The sequence below is a fragment of the Labeo rohita genome, chromosome 11, assembly GCF_022985175.1.
Source record: "Labeo rohita strain BAU-BD-2019 chromosome 11, IGBB_LRoh.1.0, whole genome shotgun sequence".
Classification (NCBI taxonomy): Eukaryota; Metazoa; Chordata; class Actinopteri; order Cypriniformes; family Cyprinidae; genus Labeo; species Labeo rohita.
Window position 1 is genome coordinate 10,311,032 of NC_066879.1, and position 19,352 is coordinate 10,330,383.

At 37.9% G+C, this 19,352-nt stretch overlaps 1 protein-coding gene across 4 annotated transcripts; it reads right to left on the reverse strand.

Annotated features, from left to right (window-relative positions):
* Nucleotides 1-1,980: 1,980 nt before the first annotated feature.
* Nucleotides 1,981-18,947, reverse strand: znf831 (zinc finger protein 831). 4 transcript variants are annotated; one of them, XR_007828729.1, is made up of 5 exons: nucleotides 18,334-18,865; nucleotides 12,837-17,083; nucleotides 10,130-10,302; nucleotides 6,753-7,624; nucleotides 1,981-4,087 (listed from the first exon to the last, which is right to left on the reverse strand). XR_007828729.1 is itself a non-coding variant. In XM_051122936.1 (5 exons), exons 3-5 carry the CDS (start codon nucleotides 17,035-17,037, stop codon nucleotides 6,935-6,937), a joined length of 5,064 nt encoding a protein of 1,687 aa, XP_050978893.1. In that variant the 5' UTR covers nucleotides 17,038-17,083; nucleotides 18,334-18,537; nucleotides 18,932-18,947; the 3' UTR covers nucleotides 5,069-6,934. The 4 variants fall into 4 exon arrangements, 2 of the variants coding, with proteins under 2 accessions (XP_050978893.1, XP_050978892.1); XR_007828728.1 differs by lacking the exon at nucleotides 1,981-4,087 and adding an exon at nucleotides 5,069-5,778; XM_051122936.1 differs by lacking the exon at nucleotides 1,981-4,087 and adding an exon at nucleotides 18,932-18,947 and having other exon boundaries at nucleotides 5,069-7,624; nucleotides 18,334-18,537.
* Nucleotides 18,948-19,352: the final 405 nt, after the last annotated feature.

Below are 19,352 nucleotides of genomic sequence, written 5' to 3' on the forward strand. Positions count from 1 at the left end.
TAGCATTTTTGGAAATTTCATTATTAATTTTTAAAGAATGGTGTATTACTTCTGACCAATAGGTTGTGCTGTTACCAAATTCATGTAGCGTGGTCAGTGTGAGGTGACAATGGCACATATAAAATTTGGTGTCAATATATCAAAGCTTTGCAGAGATACAGCCTCAGATGTAGTTTGGCATCTTTCCAGCAAATTCGTTGATGCGCTAAACGAAAACGGTTTCGTATATCGACGCGAAATTCATAACTTTTTACCAGCATGGTCTGAAGATGATTCGAGTCAAATTTTAACTGTCTAGGAGGAGTTCAAAAAAGTAGGTTTACAACATTAATCAAAATGGCAGACAGGATGTTTGGCCAATTTTGGCATAATGGGTATCAATGTTCTCGGCATGACCCAAGGAATCTATTGAGATCGCTTTCATTACAATAGGCTAATGTAAGCAGAAGTTATTAGCATTTTTTGTAAAATCTTTATAACTTTTGGCCACAAGGTGGCGCTGTCCCCAAACTTTTTGAGCACCTTCAGGGCATGGTGCCGAAGACACATACCGAATTTCGTAACGATACATCAATGTGTTCATAAAATATAGCATTTTTTTGACAAAATTCAACTTGAATTCCATAACTTTTTGCCAGCATGGTCTGAAGATGATCTGAGCCAATTTTGGTGAAAATCAGACAAACCATCTAGGACGAGTTCGAAAAAGTAGGTTTTACGAATTAAAAAAATAATAGAAAAAGAGCTAAACCTTACAATTTTTGAATTTTGGACTTCATTCGACTCAGCATAAGCCAAGGATTCAGAGGAAAAAAGAACCTGTGCCTTACCATTCAAAAGTTATTAGCATAAAATTATTGAAATTTTGGACAGGTGGTGGCGCTAGAGAGTTTGAGTTAGAGGCTCCAAACTTGCTATGGTCAATGATGGGACTGTCCTCTATGAGTGTGCCAAATTTCACAACTTTCCCGCAAGCAGTTCTATGGGCTGCCATACATTTCCAGTGCGGAAGAAGAATAATAATAATAAGAAGAATTGTAACGGATACAATAGGTGCCATCGCACCTTCGGTGCTTGGTCCCTAATAAGAACACCAATGGATACAATAGGCACCATCGCACCTTCAGTGCTTGGCCCCTAATTAAGACGTGGAGTATTCCTATTTTAGTCACATTATCCAAGTGCAGTATTGACATGTACACACCTTAATCACACTATTACCGTCATGTAGGACTTTTCGCCGGATTTTGCGACAGGATACACACACGGCAGTGATCAACTGTTTGACGGCAACGCCATCATCAGTTTACACAGATAGCATGACAAATAATTAACTGCACTTAAAGCTTTCAGAAAATTAAAAATGAAACACCCAAAACATATATAACACCATAACGAATACGAATTATATGATGATACGTGAAATTCTAGTGGGCTCAGTGGCAGCTGCTTTGGCGAGGGTCGTGAGGCTTTCTTCGAGGGACCATTGTATGGGGCTGTCAATGAGGCGTGGTGGAATGATGGGTATGTTTTCAGCAGTCTCTTCCACAGAATGTAACCTAGACAGAGTGTCCGCCTTGATGTGCTTGACCCTTGGATGATATGAGATGGCAAAGTTGTAGTGGGTGAGAAAAGGACTCATTTGTCTTTTCTGAAATATTCTGGGTTTTATGATCAGTAAGTACCACAAATGGGTGACAGGTTATCCCTGTACTCCTCATTCATAAATACAGACGGAGGGGGCATTGACCAGGTCATACAATATGACCCAATATTCAAAGTGGCTTGTAGGGGTCACAAAACCAGTCTTTCATTTGTCTCTCCCCTGGATATTTTATAGTCGGTAGGTGTCCACTTGGATGGGTTTAAAGCTGGGTTCTGGAAGGCCAGAAATGGAGGGTTGCAGTGTCTTTGGAGGTTGCAGTGTCTTTTGGATGATGATAATCTTCATCTGTTACATGGAGACACAGACTAGAGGATATGTGAGAACCCAAATCAGTTTATTATGAGTACAGCAGATGAAACAGGTAAATATAACACCAAATGTATCAACATTAGTAGATACATGAATATACAGGAAAGCCAAAAAGGTAAGTATGCAGGGAAATTAACTCTGTAGTCTAACGGTGACCAGACACTTATAGGATTTTAATGAGGCAGTAACTGGAACCAGATGGGAGAGTGAGAGCAGGTGAGAGTTATGGGGGACTTATGGGGATATTCTGGGAAACGTTTGTGAACCTGACATTGTGGGGAATCTTCTCAATATTCTGGGGAGTGAGGTCACTGAGGTAAGGATGTTATTGTTCTTAATTGTTAAGTATTTTCAGAATAATGTAGTTACATAGCTTGTTGTTGTCTTGCCTAATGCCAAAAATCACATTACTAGCATGCACCTGTGAACTGTTTATTTTGTGTAGTTGACTTTTTGGAACTGCCTTTGGAACTCCTTGTCTTAGGGTGTGCTGGGTTGTGTCAGAAATAAACAGTAGCTACAGATATACACTGTTTCAGTAAAACTGCCGGGAAGGAAAACCTAACAATATATTAGAAAAGATTATTATAATATATTACAAAGATATTGAATTTATAAAATGAATGAATGAATTAATGACTGAATAAATAAATAAATAAATAAATAAATAAATAAATAAATAATCAATCAATCACAGGGGCAGACACAAATATAGAGAGTTGAGATGTTTCATATCATTTACAGATTTAGTGTGGAGACAATAGTGTCTTTTTTTTGCCTACAAAATTACACTGAAATGTCTCTGATGGGGCTACAACTTAGCTCTTGATGGATTTTCTGTCAAATTTTCATCATCAGAGGCCTATGATCATAGTTATTATTGTATTAATCTGGCTTAATCAACAATGCATTGACTGGTCAATAAGCATTGTATACATTTTAAAGTTTTTCTCAATTGGTTAAACAGTTTGTCTACTCTGACATCACATTTTCAAAACAGTTAAAAGCAAAATGACTCTTTCTGACTAATTACAAAACATTAAAAACATACAACAAAAGCAAATATTTCCATCAAACTTTTGATGAAATTAATATACTGTTTCAGTCAATCATTACATAATGGACAACAAAATACAAAATACAGCTATTAGTATGAAATATGATACTTTTCAAAATCCGAAATGTTGAATACTTAAAAAAAAGCAACCAAAGGAAACTTATTGGTGGAGATATCTAAAAAATAAATGAATTAAAAAAATAAAGAGTTGAAATACCCAGAACTTCACATTTAGTCCATTCGTTCCTGATGACTATGCCACAGGTTCTCATCAGTATCACATTAGATGTTTTTTGCTTGCAGTGCACCAAGGGAAATTCCTCCTTGTGTGGTGTATCCATTCCTGGCAGTCCTCTACACCTATTACCAGTTAATCAGCATTTATTGCCTCCAGGAGGGACATCTGCTCATATGGCTGGTGCATACACCTTCCATCTCCAGGCAAAGAAAAAACTCCTCAGTTGAGTTCAGAAAAGGAGAATATGCAGAGAGGAACTGTATGATCATACAGGGATGTGCTGCCAACCATTCATTTAGAAGGCGATAGGCTGAAGGCAACATTGTCCCAAATGATAACATACAGAGTCATGACAGGCTTCATGGCCCCTTTGATGGTTTATGCTTATTAAGGACCAGCATAAACCAGCAAAGGATCAGCTTAAACCAGCACCAAAACATACCTAACCAGCATCTTAGCAACAAAACATACCTACCAGCATATGCTGTTTTTTTCACCAGGGATGGTCAGTTCTATTTTGTCCTTTTGCTGCAGTTCCTCCATCATGCATGCAAACTCCTCTTCCTCGGGCCCCTCTGCCTCTTACTCTCCTTACATGCATTTGGCCTCTTAGATCAATGCTTGCAAATAGCAACACAGAAGCGGCACCTTTTAGAGATGAATCATGACTGACTGCTGATTGAAAGTTGTGCAAGGAGTTTCACACAGGTGCATTAGATATTCATAATTATGCAAGAACTTTCTATCCGATGTTTTCCTTCTGTTCAACACGGTTAATCCAGTAGAGTTGGAGGTCTTTCAATGAGATCTCTGGTAACTGTTTTGACAAAGGGTGAGTTAAGACATTTGCAAGAGAAGTCTTCCGCTGTGCTAAGAAGGTGGATCACAGTTTCATTAAGTGTGACTTAGCAAATGAGAAAAACTGTTTCTTAAAGTTGATTAAATAATGATTTAAAGCAGTGATCCTCAAATCTGGCTTGTGAGATCCACTTTCCTGTGGATTTTAGCTCCAACCCTGATCAAACCTGCCCACCTGTGATTTTCTAATGATCCTGAAGACACTAATTAGCACACTCAGGAGTGTTTGATTAGGGTTAGAGTTAAACTTTGCAGGAAAGTGGATCTTGTGAGCCAGATTTGAGTATCTCTGATTTAAAAGCATGCTTTTAACTTTAGCTTGGGGAAGAATTTACAAGAGGCTCTCTGCAGTACACAAAGATGAAAGAAACGATAGGATCTACTCTGTCTTGACCATGTGCTAAACCACTGAGGATGATGAACAGGGTGACAGGGTTACTGCCGACAAGAAATAGCTGACCTACTGTACCTACAGTATGCTTAACTGATACTTTCTGGCCTTTGCAAAGTTTTCCAGTTTTAGGGAGTAGCTAACTAAAGTAGTGATGCTACTGGCATAACAATATTATTTAGTATTTAGTGTGGCTGTTGCACATTTATTTTCAAAACTGCAAAGCGCTTTCAAATGATTTGTGGTGTGATATGTGTAATAAGGTGTTGCCAAGTAATTGCTATTTTATTATCTCACATGCAGTTTTAAATGCAATTGCAACAGTAGGCTATTGTTGCAATAAATAAATAAATGAATTGATTCTTATAACCCCTTCAAGGCTTCTTGTATCTTACATGGCAAAGGCTGGATTACATCATTTTGAGAATTTATAGTAAACACAAATATACATACAATACCATATGACTAATAGAATTTATACATAAAGATTTTTGATTTGTCATTGAACTAAACAGCTTATTTAAAAAAAAAAAATCACACATATGTATATCTGCATGAAAATTTCAAGTTCACTTGATTTTTTTAACAGTAGATAAATTCAAAAACATTTGAAAACACTTAACATTTGAATTAGCATTCAAATGTACATATATACATGTATGCTTATACAGTGATCTTTACAGCCATTGTCCATCAAGTTTTGTCTAAGCAAGTGACATTTAGCCAACTAGAAATGATGACAATGCAGGAAGGTTAAAGTCTGTGATGAGTAAAAGTCTTTTAGTCACATTGCCCGAAACTTCACACTGGCTGACTCATTGCATCACTGCATTTACTGATGGCATGGTGACTGATCTCTGTGGAACCCCATTGTGAGAGTTTATACTTGGGCCAAGGCTTTATACTTATTCAGGCATTTTGAGTCACATAAAGAGATTACACTCTCAATAAAGATGTGCACATCCTGCGTGCTTTCCCCAGGTGCCTTTACAGAATAAAAGGTGAAACTCCTAAGGCTGTGAAATGCAGTATGATTCACAGCACATGTGAACCTGTTGATGGAGGATAGCGTGAGGATGCAGGAACTGGTTGGGTGTTTTTCATGTACATAAAATGCACCTGTGGCCATGGACAAAATAATAAAGATTGTCTGTGGGTGTTTTTGAGTAAGGTTTTGCTGTCTTTGTGAGTGATGTCCACACAAAACTTACATTGTGTGGTCCTGAGGAAGGTTCCTATGATGAAAACAGCTTAATACACTGTAAAAAAAAAAAAGTTCAAATCTGCAGCTGTTACCTTAAGAAGCTTTTTCTTTTGTTTGTGTAATTTCAAAATCTGATTGTTTCGGTCAAATAAATCACATATTTGACACAAATAAACCATTTAAATTACATGTTACTTTACATGAAGCATACTTATGAAAAAAAATATAAAGGCACTGAATAATCGTGTGTGTGTAATAAAGTTTATATCAGTTAATAGATCAGAGCTTACATGAACTATCAATGAACATACGTATGAATGTATTTTTATTATCTAATGTTAGCAAATATTAATAAATACTGTAACAAATGTATTGCTCATTGTTAGTTAATGTTAGTTAATGCATTAACCAATGTTGATATTAATAAAATTAATTAATAACAATTGTCTTGGTAATTTTGCTTGCTAAAAAGTATCCACACTTTTTCTACAGGAAGATGTATTGCATATTAATTATGCATTTAATTTTGTACATCTAATCACTTGTTCCTCTATCTTGAAAAATATGGAGAGAAAGCAAAGACCAAAAGAGCACTAGAAAAGTCTAAATGACTGCAATTTGAATCCATGCCCATCCATAGCTATCTTAGATTTAGAAAACTTGCAGCACTCTGTGTGAGGAAAACACAAAGTAAATCATAAGGTTTTACCAAATACTTTTACTTCAAACTCGCTAAATTCCAGCCTCAGCCCAATCAGAAGTACCAGTACTTACACAGAAACCTATACAAAGTAGCTGGAAAGAAATGCTAATTTTAAAGAAAAATGTCAGATGAATTTAGAGGCTTTTGCATATGAACTCTTCATATATATATTCAACCTCTGAATATTTGCAATTAAAAAATAAATAAATAAATAATAAAAATGTGACTAAGCCTTGACCTGACATCAACATATTATCACCATTACATACGTCATGTTAACAATCTTACACTGCAGTATATAGATTCATGATGATAAAATACTATACCTTTCATGTCAGCCTAATGATGGCAAAGGTTTTTCATTGCTAGCTGGTAAACCGCTAAAAAGCTTGTTTGCCATCTGTACAGTGACGCACTGAGCTCTTGGACATGTGGCAGTATTGGCCACCTTGTGAGTGAGAATGGTTTGTTTTGCCTTGTTTTGCCTTGTTTTGTATGTACTTCTACCTTACAAAAGTTCAATGACTAGCTTTTGTTCATCATCACTGCTGCTGTTACTGTCCTCATGTTGCAGGTAACTATTATTACCTGCATATGTGGGGTTGCTGTGTATGGCTGGGGGAGATATTTGATGAGTGTGCAGTTCTTGACTAGACATTTGATGTGAGGCATTGCAAGAACTAGACCCAGCACTAGATGAAGTAATACTTGCGTTAACTGCCTCAGTCTTTGAAGAACCACAGCTGGCTGACACAGTTGTGCCATTCATTTTGTGTTTTGATGTCTGAACTTGACTGCCTTTTGAATAAATCCAATAGCTCATAGGACCTCTCGTCTGGGTCTCCTTTTGGAATTCATTTTGCATGACATTCACTTTGAGTGGATGTCCCAAAAGATGTCTGCATGTTTGGTTGGAAAATTTTGGTGAAGATATCTCTTGTTGGCTTGTCTCTTGAGAAGGACTGCTCCCCAAATATTCACCCAAGCTGTCATTTCTGGTGGTGTTGTCACATTCCCCTTGACCTTGAAGTTGACAGGTTTGGGAAAGATTGTTTGTGCAGACAGATACCTCTGGATTGTTTGAAACTCCCCATTTTTCATGCCGAAATGGCTCTGAAATGTGGAGGGACACTTCCTGAGAGAAATGTGGGTGAGCTTGAGCAGATGTTTGATGCTCCACACAAGCCATTGCCTCTTCCTATTGTCAAAGGAAACATACAATTAAAACACATTGTGGAAAGCCTCACACTATCCTCTTAAGAGGTGTCATATAGCAGGGTGGTTGGTTTACAGTAGTCAACATTTGAAGTGGATCACAACCTTTCATCAAAGTTGTCCTTAAACCAAAACAGTACTATTTCTTGTCTTAGGACAACTTTGATAAACTTTTTTGATCCACTTATTACTTAAAACTAGTAACAATTTCTTAAAACACTAAAATATATGTTACAGTATATGATCCAGTAAACTGTCACAGCGTAAAATTTGTTATTAGTCACATCATTGCCCAGTTTTATGCTAAACACGTGACTGTGTATTCCAAATTTTTCCTGGGATTTGAATGGCTTTTCAGGACTTCACCTGGCACCAGGGGCGTCGCTCGAGCCCCGAAAGATTTTTCTCTAGCCCCAAATGTTTTTGTATCGCCCTATGATTTCCGAGGAATTCACAGAATTTGTCAAAGTTTGAATTAAATAATCATAGGCTGGCCACTTCAATCAAATTGCGATATGGACTAGTACCTGTAAATATTAAGCTGCAAAATACCAAATAACAAATCTTGACTGGCAACGTTCTGTGTCTCTGCCAAACGGTTTCTATCAGAGTAATCATTGCAAGTGACTCGAGAATGGAGTGGAAGCACCTGGGTGGATCATAGAGGCAAAACTAATGACCTGTTCAGGACTTCAAGTGTAGGTCACTTTCATCTATAAACAGGCTGCTAAGAGTTGCTAGCAGTTTAATGCTTAACTAAGTAAACAAAGACAAAACTACAAAAGTAGTACTATAAACAAAACTAAACTTAATTACTACCATCACTCAAAATACTCTATGCTAAAGAACATCATTATTATCTGCTGTAAAATTACAGTAGTAACAGAAAAATATGACTAATGATAATGCAATAACATGTTTAGTATTAGGATTTTTCTGTAAAAATATTGTCATGATGTAATCATTATTGTACTAATTTTGACATTTAGGCAATTTAGAAAATAATGTTTTCTTAAATCTACAGTATTTAAGCCATTTTAAGATAAAACAACAACACCTGCTCATAACGTGATACTTTAAATTGAACTTAAATAAAATTGTTACTGCAAATAGAATATAATGAGGTGGTTGTTTTGCAACAAGGTGGAGACAAGTCTGCTCATAACAGTAAATGGTGACAGTGACAGGTACAAGAAAAATAGTAAAAAAACAAAAAAAAAAAAAAAAAAAGCAAACACACACAAAGTGAGATGCAGAGAGATATCATGGAAAATGAAGAGACCGAAAAGGAAAATGTAAGTGTAAGGTAATGTAAGGATGTCAATGGTTCCAGAATTTGTTAACATATCTGAGCCCATACTTCTTTACTTTAACTTAAGTAAAAAAGTGTAGTCAGTACTTCTACTTTTACCAGAGTATTCTTTAACATGAGTATCTGTACTTCTACTTGAGTGAAGGATGTGTGTACTTTTGCCTTCTCTGCAAATTTAAAGGTATTCATGGCAACCCGTCAAAATATAAGTTTGGTTTAGCTTGTAGACATACATTACTATCATTCAGTAGAATGTACGTACCTACAGTACTACTACTGCTACTACCATTGAAAAATTAATCAAACTTTGTTGCACAATATTTCTTCCATCTTTTAAATTTTAATTTTCATCCCCTTTGTTTGTCAAAAATAAAATTTCATTTTTATTTATTAAAAGATAAATTAATATTTTATGCCTTTATTTGATAACCTGAAAAAATGTAAATACCCAACACAGAATTTCATAAGGTTGTTGTAGAAATAAATAACAGTAGTTTTATGCATTCAAATAAACAGACATGCTAAACCAAATTTGGTAACAATAAAATATAAGGTGAGAAAAAATAAAACATTTCATAGGGCCCTAAACATAACTTAACTTTTAATAGGAGTCCAGAAAAATTAAAACAGAAACAAACAAACAAACAAACAAAAAAAACAGAATTTTTGAAAAAATAAAATGGAATTTGGTAGAAAAAAGGGGGGGGGGGGGTCCTATTTTTGCATGCAAATATATATTTGTTACAGTTGTAAATACATTTTCAAATGTATTATTTTATTTGTGTAATGTATTTTTGTAAAGTTATAATTTTGTTTGTCTAAAATCGAAAGCACAATATGACTTTGCTCACACGATCAGTTCATGATCCAAAGAGGGGTGAGTCAGGTCATAAACCTTTTTTCTTTGTTTAATTTGCACACTGAACATGGGCTAACTTGGAGCTCTTATTTTTGAACTCTCTAAGTGCACCAGATTAGTGAATTTAACTTTAAAATATATCAAATTTCTCCCGGGGGTGCATGCTCCTGGACCTCCCTATAAGGATCCAGGTATACCCACCTGTGTCTAACAAAATAGCCCCTGTGTCTAACCACTAGCCCCTAATGTTTTGGCACCAGTCCCGGATGTTTTCAAATCCTAGAAACGCCCCTGCTTGGCACCCTAATCTTGCTCACCTTTCTATTGTCTCTTTTGCCATTGTCTTTGAAGCCTTGGCATATGTTGTTCTTGACAGCATCCTCTGTGCTGGCTATTTCCCCATCTCCACTCTCAGGAATTGATTCCTTGCTCTTTGTCCCAGGATCCCTCTGAAACTGCAAACTTTTGAGGGTACCATCCTCCACAGGCCCTGAGGGCAGAATAATGACTGAATGAATAAATGTAGCATGTTTTGGAGTCTGTCCCTGAAGCCAGGTCTCAGCTTGTTTTTTCGGTTCAGAGAATCAGAGGTGTAGAGAATTTTGTTTGTATGTCTAATGAGGGCAGTTCCAAGCATTGAAATATATTCACTGTGCAAGAGTATGAGCAGGCAGCACAATAATGATACGGGAAAAGTGTTACTTTTTACTATGTTGTTCAAAACATGAACATTCATAAAATAAGTGCATGCACACCCAGTTGTTTGCGTCAGCTTTTTTATAGACAACTCAAGAGGTTTTATGGCACCAAAAATTTCTTTATCCAAAACTGATAAATTGGTCACAGAAATCTCAACATAAAACTGTTAATGTGAATGCGAAAGTAACAGCCAGAAAACTTATGTAATTGATGTGCAGATTTTTGCCATACAGCCTCCTGGAACATATGCTTCATTGCAAAAAACAAATGTCAGCCAAATGAAGAAAAAAAAAATAACATGACAGTTTCACATTGTATATCAGGACACACCAACCAACATATGCTACTATATATTATTGCGGTGGAGATATAAAAATGATTGTCTTGATGAAAAACAATCGGTCAGATTCTCTGGGGTGGAACCGGTTTGGCTGAACTTTTGCGCATGCCTCTGTGCAGCATTGCTCAGAAAAGGAGGCTGCATTTGGCTCTCAGATTGCTTGTCAGCTGTCTGGAATCAAGACAGGCAGAAAATCTCCCTTTAACCTCTGGGTCTTTGCTCTGGTCCCTGTGGGGATCATCTCCTAGAGACCTCTACTGAGCATCCTGTCAAATCCCTGAGCACATCTGATCAGTGAAACCCATGCATGCCAGTCCAGGCTAGTTGGGACAGTTAAGATTTCTGTTCTGAGCAACTATTTATCTCAAATAGTGGGATCAACATTCACTTTCCTGTTGAAATAATAATAATAATAATAATAATAATAATAATAATAATACCCAACTAAAGTTAGGTTAGGTTAGGTATGTTTTGAAGCCGGTTTAAGATGGTCCTTAGTTGGTCATGAGCTGGATTAAGATGTTCCTAAAATGGTCATAAACTGGTTATGAGCTGGTCCTGAGCAGGAGCTAGTTGCTTAGGACCAGAACATGACTGGCTTAAACCAGCTCAAGACCATCTTAAACCAGCACATGACAAGTAAGGACCAGCTTAAACCAGCTGCCATGCTTCAAAACATACCTAACAAGCATATGTTGTTTTTTTAAAAAAAAAAAAATTAATGAAGCAGCTATAGACTTTTTCCTCAGCTTTTTCTTTAGGGGGCTGTATGTTTTGTTTATTCTAAGCCCCTCTGACCCTTGACCTTCTTCATATTTGTTACTGTGACTAATTTAAGTGACCTGTGACCTAATGAAAGGGAATCTTTTCAGAGTGCTGTTTACAAGTACAGGCTGCAAGGATCAAATGTTTCCCTCTAACAAGTGACTCTGATAAGAGAAACATCAGGTCAGTGTGGGAACACAGTGGAATTACAAAGGTTAGGACAGAAAAACGCCGCAAAGAATGTGATGACAACTTAATGATATTCACCTTAGATTCACCCTCTCACGCTAAAATCTTGATTATCCTACTGAATTCAAAACAGATTTGGCTTGTGAACTGATATTACTGAATAACTTGAACTGGCAAGATGGAATGGTTCAACAGTTTTGCCCTTTTTCCACAAAATTACTAATACTAATGTGTAGCATTGCATACCAATCTGAGATGTCTCTGGCATGTCTCTGTCAATACAGGAAATACCTTTTTTTTTTTTTTTTAATGTAACATTAATGGTTGCAGATTATGGGATTTCTTTGGTCACTAGTAAATTGTGTGTTCTCAGAATTTGATCTAATCATCTTCTTTTTTTATGCAAGCATCATTTTCTTAAGTTTTCATTCTTTAACCTCTAAATTGCATTTTATGACTATTTTTGTCTGACTGCTTCAATACCAAGGCTATTCTGTACTTATCCACTTAGAATTCTGAAACATTTCACAAAGAATTCAAATATTTTGGTAATATTCTTATGTTACTACAGCATGTGATTTGACCAAAAAAAAACTTAGCCCCTTAGCAGCTGAAGAGTTACCTGTATAAAACATCTACTACTGTAATCTACAACTGTGGGCAGAAAATTAGACTTTCTCTGATAGGCCAAGAGCAGTGTTGGAGGACAATAATCTTTCAGGTCAGAGAAGAATCATAAATGTGTTTAATAGCAGTATTTCATAGAGCCCGTCTGCATGGAGTGTATGAGATAATTAAAAAAAAATAAGACTGTAACAAAGTATTGTCTAGTAACATGGAGAGATTTAGTTTAGTGCAAGTTTAGATCTCTTGTCACCACCTTGTGGAGAGAAAGCGTTATGGCACCCAGTGATATCAGTATTATGTCTAGCAATGGCTGCTCTATCACATGCAAGAACTGCACAGCACTACACTTCAAATAGCATGACAATATTACCTTGCAGAGTTACATTATTAGTATTTGGTCCCACCTGTAAATAATTCCAGATTGGCATGATGTGTATGGACATCTTCACGTTTGATGCTGTCTTCAGGAATGCTGTGATTGTTAGATGTCCTGTTCGGCAATGGACAGGATGCTTTCACTTGACTATAAGTGTCATTCCCAAAGTCACCTGGGCCTAGAGAAAAGGCCTGTTTGAATTCATACTGTGTATGTGTTTGTCCTGGGGAAAATGTTTCAATCACCAGGGTTCCATGTTTGCAACCGAACTTACTCTTGTCACATTCTCTCATTTCTCTTGTATCTAAATCTGAGCTGCCACATGAAGCCCAGTGTGGCTTGTTCTGATTGGGTTGTATTGCAGAGTTTAGCACTTTTCGCATATGTTGTGATTCTGCAGAAGTCTTTTTCTCACAGATACAAGTTCTGAGCTGTGTAGTTGTCTTTGTTTGAACACTTTCACAGTTTCCTGGTAATGTGACTGACATGAGGTGGCCTGTTTCATTTGGCTCCACTGGTTTAGTATTTGTTATAGTTTGAATGTGATTCGTCTCCGTTAGACAGAACAGTTCTTTATCTCTAATTATCTCTGTCAGTGTTTGGTCCTCAGAGCTGTCCGAATCTTGGTTATGGACAGACCAGTTTTGGGGTTCTTTGTCATTTCCTCTTCTAGAACAGCTGTTGTCCACTAAATGAGGTTCACTTAGTTTGTCTGCAGCCACTAGTTTGTGGTGTGTCTCTGTCATAGCATCAAACACATCAGATTTTCTCTCATGTGAATTCTCAGGTATCTTCTGTGGTTCATACAACTGTTCAGGTGAATTTTTACTGTAATCCACTGAGGCTGAAATATGAACCTTTGTTTGTGGATGTGACCAAGATGAAATGCATTGAGGGCTTCCATTTGCAAAATTTGTATCATTTTGAGAGTTTAAACTGCAAACAATTTCTGCTTTGTTTACTGGACTGGCAGATTCACAGTTGGAACCGTTCTTTTTGCTCATCTCACCATTATTTATCATTTCCTGTGCCATGCATACACGAGTCACATCACTGCTATATACCTCCTGTGAAAGTGTTGTCTGGTTTGTTAAAGTGCTTAAAGTTGATGTTTCAATATGAGGCTCTATAAGTGCTAACTGTTCATCAGAAATGAGCTGCATGACAATCTGGAGGTCAGCTGTTCGTACATAAAATGTGTTCTGAGCCTGTGTTGAACCATTTAATAGTATCATTTTTCCTTCAGACTGGGACCCTTGAAAGTCACCAGTGGCAATTTTAGAGGCGGTGCTGTGCACCGTGGATTTGGTGTCTGCAGTAAGACCAAGGGGTTTTCCTGATTCAATCACAGAGGAGGCAGAACAGTTTTGTTCTGTAGGTGTCGTCGTTATTGAAGAAGAGGTTTGTAGACCAGATTCTGAACAATAACTCACTGTTGAAGTGTTCATTGATGTAACAGGCTGAGTGTTCTCTGAGGTTATTAATATAGATGATACAGAACCTGTTAACTGGTTTTCCACCACACGTGTTGCACATTTGCTCTGCAGCAAAGATGTTTGATGCTGCACTGGTGGAGAAACAAGTGAAATTGATGTAGGCACGGTAGACTGAAGTGTCAGGACTTTGGATAAAGTGTTTGTTTGATTTAGCTCTGAACAGGAAACCGATAGCATAGGTATTGAGGTTGCAGCACACAATACATCTTGCTTACTCTGGTCTAAGGTTGTGACTACTGAAACACCCTGACACTGCTTTGAGGATAGTACACTATTCTCAAGATTACTCTGTACTGTAGTTTGGCAGCTTTGTCTGAGAGCTGGAATGTTTGAGCAAATGCTATGTGCTAAAGTGGAGCCAGAACAAGAAGCCGACACTCCATCTGTGGAACACGGAATCTTCAGCTGGTACTTGGGAGGAAAGCTGGTCTTGGCTTTAGGGACAGTAGGGCTGCTGATAGAACCAGACGGGGTGCCAGATGTCCCACTCACATTGATAAAACAAAAAGCAGGGCTACGAGTATTACCAGGGAACTGACTTGGATTTGAGAACTGATTTATGAAGCTACCCTGCAGGTGGAGATTTTGCATGTTGACCTTTTGTGCTGGAACTTCGATGGAACCGTGCGTTGCACAAGTTGACAGGGGTAACTGGCTAATTAAACCACACAGATTCGCCTCTCCAATTCTAGGATCTGAAATACTGAGCATCTGCACATCATTCCCAGTGCGCTGTTTCTTCCTTTCTGATGGGATATGGAAGTCAGTGTGTTGTGCTATTATTTCATCCCTTTCCATGTTTTCCCCCTTATTATTTTCAAAGCTGGTATATGACACTTTAGGGTCATTTTGTAAGGTCACAACAGAACAGGAAGTAAAGCTCAGAGACATAGATCCATTGTCTCTCTGTTGATTAATTTGAATTTCCAGGCTTTGTTCAGAGCTCAGTGTAGACTTTTTCGTCTTCAGTGGACAGTCTTTCTCAGTATTGTAGAGTTTTGTAAATGTCCCACCTTTGTAAGTGTGCCATTTTGTGTAGTCGAATTTTCTGGCTTTCTTCCTGTAATTTCCTTTTACAGTTGGCTCTGTTCCAACATCAGTACTGTCACCATCCGAGCTAAGGCTGCTAATACTACCTCTTTCAACTGGGGATACTTCTGCAGTGGGCAGACAATCTACCGCTACCTGCCTAACTAGTGAGCGATGACCTGGTGCTTGTTGGTCTGATGACCGTAATGGGTAAACATGCCCTGCACTACACCTTCTGCTAAGATGTAAATTCATTGCTCCATCAGTGGGTTTGCCACCCATAGCAAAGGGTAAAGAACTGCTTCGTGTTAATGGTGCATGCTCCAGGCCAGTGGAGTCCTGTGTAGGCACAGAGCTGTGAATTGCCCCACCTCCTCTGTCTTGATTATGTGAGCTTGAGGTGTGCTTGCTGCTCCTTATCTCAAAATGGAAGGAGTCTTTATATGTGTATGGCACAGGGAGATCAATGCTTCCTTGTTTTGACAATATTGTCTTTCTTGGCCGCACATTTTCCAGTTGTTTATTATCCACCAACACACTATTCTCATATATAAGCTTTGAAATACGTTCTTCCAGCTTTTGTTTCTCCTGAATGGACACCTTGGATTTGGGGTCAGGGGTCATCTCTGAGGGTGTTTGGGAGGTGCCTGGTTCCTGCCTTTCCATAGTGGTTTCTGTCAATGATTCCATACTGGGATCATGCAAACTTGCTCCAGGACTGCTGGATGAATGATGCTCACTGCTGTCACTGAAACCGGAGTCTGTACTGTCATGGCTTTGAGATTTTCCTCGGAACATGGGGGAATCCCATGGTTTGGAAAACAAAGCTTCCTGCCTCTGAAGAGGTATACGATTTGTAATCAGTGGTGTACATCCATCCTCACTCAGTACACTAGTCTGCTGGATAGCAGTATTATTTTTCATGCCATCTGATAATTCCACAGTTTTTCTCAAAGAATTTACCTTGTCTTGAAGTGCTGGTATTGTGCTTAATCCAACCACGGCAGCATTGTGTAATGCCCATTCTACAGACATTGTCTTAGCCTCTGTAGAGTCTACCTGACTTGGTATTGTCACTACAGGAAGAACTTCTTTACTCCTCTTTATATCAACTGAATCTTCACCATTCATCTCAGAGGATGGACTCGTATAGTCGTCCTTTAAACTCTCCATGCTCTCCTGGCTGCTGAAAGTGCCTTTGTCAGATTCGCTGGAAAGACGGGCATGAGCCTGGGTGCGCTTGTGTTTATAAAGGTTACTCTGTGTCTTGAAGGAAATGCCACAGGTAGTGCAGGGATATGGTCGCTCTCCTGTGTGGCAACGAAGATGTTTCTCAAGCACGCTGGGCTTCAGACAGTCCTTACCGCACTGTGGGCAAATATGCTTCCCAATAGACTTAGGTCTGGCTGATGTTGCTGGAGTCACTAGCCTTTGTTGTTGCAAAGCAGCCCTGCTGGCAATATGCAGTGTCAGAGAGGGCAGAGTCGAGTTGCTACACATCCTTGGCAGTAACAGTGGTACAACCGTTGCATCCTGCAAGGCTCCAGGTTGGGCCTGAGGATATGGCTGCAGGCCAGGGGCAGGAACGTTGTGGACATACATAGTCGTGAGAGGGGCCTTAACACGCATCTCTTCCTCTCTCTGTGCAGACACTGAACACGGAGGCTCAGTAGCTCTCACAAAGCTCTGCTTGCTAGTTGCCATGGTAACACAACCCTTGTGATGCTGGGAGACGGAGCTCACTAATTACCTAAAAAAAGAAACAGTTTCATTATTTTTCGATTTTATTTATTTATTTATTTAGTTCATTAGGCCTGGACTCTAGATCAAAGCATTCCTCCCCTAATTTAAATTGGAATGCAGGTAATAGGAAGCCAAATAAACCAAGATTTCACAACATATTACAAATCACCATTGTTTAAAGGGACTGAGAGGGTAGAACCTACAAAATGCATTAGAGCAGGCTGGTTAATCTGAATGTCAAAAGAAAATGATATGCCATCTTAATAATTGTTGATTATTGATTTATTTGAAAAGAAAAATAAAAAAATAAAACAATAATAATAATTTGCTCATTGTAAGACTATGTTTACATTTGACAACAATTGCCTTTTCCTCTGCTCAGTTAAGCATGAAAATATAAAAATGTGGTAAAGATACTTCAAGACGGCTTTAATTTTAAGTCTAGTAGAAATCTCATATTAAATGCGAACACATGGTCAATATTTGCATATTGCAGAAGCACCAGATGAGTATGAGCAGAAAATGGTGGTGGTAAAGTTATGACTCATTTCTAGAAAAACGATAACATCAAGGACCTCCTACCTAGACTAGATTATTTTCACATGTATGGAAATGCGTAAAAACACTTTCTTTTAATTCATTTAAAAAATAAATGAAACTAAAAATAAATAAATAACTTTGTTCATCCTTTTGTCTTTTAAATTTTCTATTTTAGTTCTTATAACATGAATAAAGATTTATGATGATTCTTGGCTTGTGAGGTGCTTTAGCCTTTAAAGTTAAACAATAAATTACAGAGAGGTTTGCAGAAGGTTTGTCATTAATTTGTCCCTGTCTTCTATTAAAACAAACCTGGCTCTACTGTTACATACTCATTAAACCTGATGCTGTACATTTTAGCTTGTTCACAAGATAGATACTATTAGACAAATGCAAATTGACAAATTACATCACTATGAATTCATGATTTATTGAATGAATGAATGAATGAATGAATAAATAAAGTTTGAGAACAATCTGAGAGCCAAGATAAATTATATGAACTAAAATAACATTACTGTCCATCCCTATTTACTTGCAGAAATGAAGTTAAAGTTAAACAATACAGTTCTTTGTATTGTTCACATCCCTTAATCTGTGCCCTGTCTTCTATGTATCACATCATTACGCTTATAAAAGATTCCTATCAAGCTCGTCAAAAGATATGAAGAAGATCAGTCTGCATGCTCAAAGATAGTGCAATCATGGGTCACTCACCAGAGCTTGGAATTTAATGGTGACACGGCAGCAGCTAAAGATTGCCCAATTAAATCCACAATGTGGAAACAAAAATCCAGCTTTGGAACATTGCGAGGTAAAAAGAACAAGAGAGTAACAGAGAGCATGTGACTGTGGCACCCTCTCTCACCACAAAGGCCCTTGGTTCCTCTTCCCTCTTTAGTTTTCTTACAGCCGTTTCTGCTGCTGATGGAGGAAATACAAACGTCATTCATGCAAATGTGACTGGGTGATGGTGACAACACAATGTAAAAAGTATATGAGAGAGAGCGAAAGAGGAAGAGAGAAGTCACTGAGAATATCATTAAAAACAAAGTTCCGGGCGCCAGCACTTTAAAAGAAAAGAGCCCAAACCAAAGTCAAGATCATGCCTCAAAATGGAGATCCAGAAAGAAAGACTAAATGAGATGGACACAGATAGGGAAGAGAGCAGATGGAGGGAGGGAGAGAGAAAGTGAGAGTGTGATAGAAAGACAGAGACAGAGTGCAGCACACAACACAACACAACTGAACTGAGCTGAACTGAAAAACAAAATCCCTGTTCAAAAGAGGAAGTAGTATGAACATGCAGACCCACCTCGAACAGATCATTTCACCCACAAATGCACACACACTGTGTTTGCTGCATGTACCTGACTTCTGTTTCTGGCTTTTCTCACTCCTCCAGTCACCCACACACCCACACACAAAGGAGGAGAAGTGTAACAGAATTTGTGGTGGTGTAACATTTGATGGTGTGTGTTTTTATTTATTTATTTTGTAAAACATGTTAGCAGCTACTCATCAAAAGTGGCTTATGTCTGGCACCCAATGATCAGAGAGTACATTAGCTACCATCTGTGCTTTAAACTACAGGAGAGCAATGGAGAGCTCATTATTTCCTGTAAACAAAAGCAAAAGCAAAAGCAAATCCTCCAGAGGAATAAAACATGATTCTGTTATCCTTCTGTGATAAACTGTTTTGGCCTTCACTCTCTGCTCATCATGTAACTGCAATT

Coding starts and splice junctions, on each gene's coding strand:
- znf831 (XM_051122936.1), bottom strand. CDS start 17,037: ATGGCAACTAGCAAGCAGAGCTTTGTGAGAGCTACTGAGCCTCCGTGT. Junction 10,303..12,836: donor CAATCTGGAATTATTTACAG/GTGGGACCAAAT, acceptor TTCTGCCCTCAG/GGCCTGTGGAGGATGGTACC. Junction 7,625..10,129: donor GCAAAAGAGACAATAGAAAG/GTGAGCAAGATT, acceptor CTTTGACAATAG/GAAGAGGCAATGGCTTGTGT.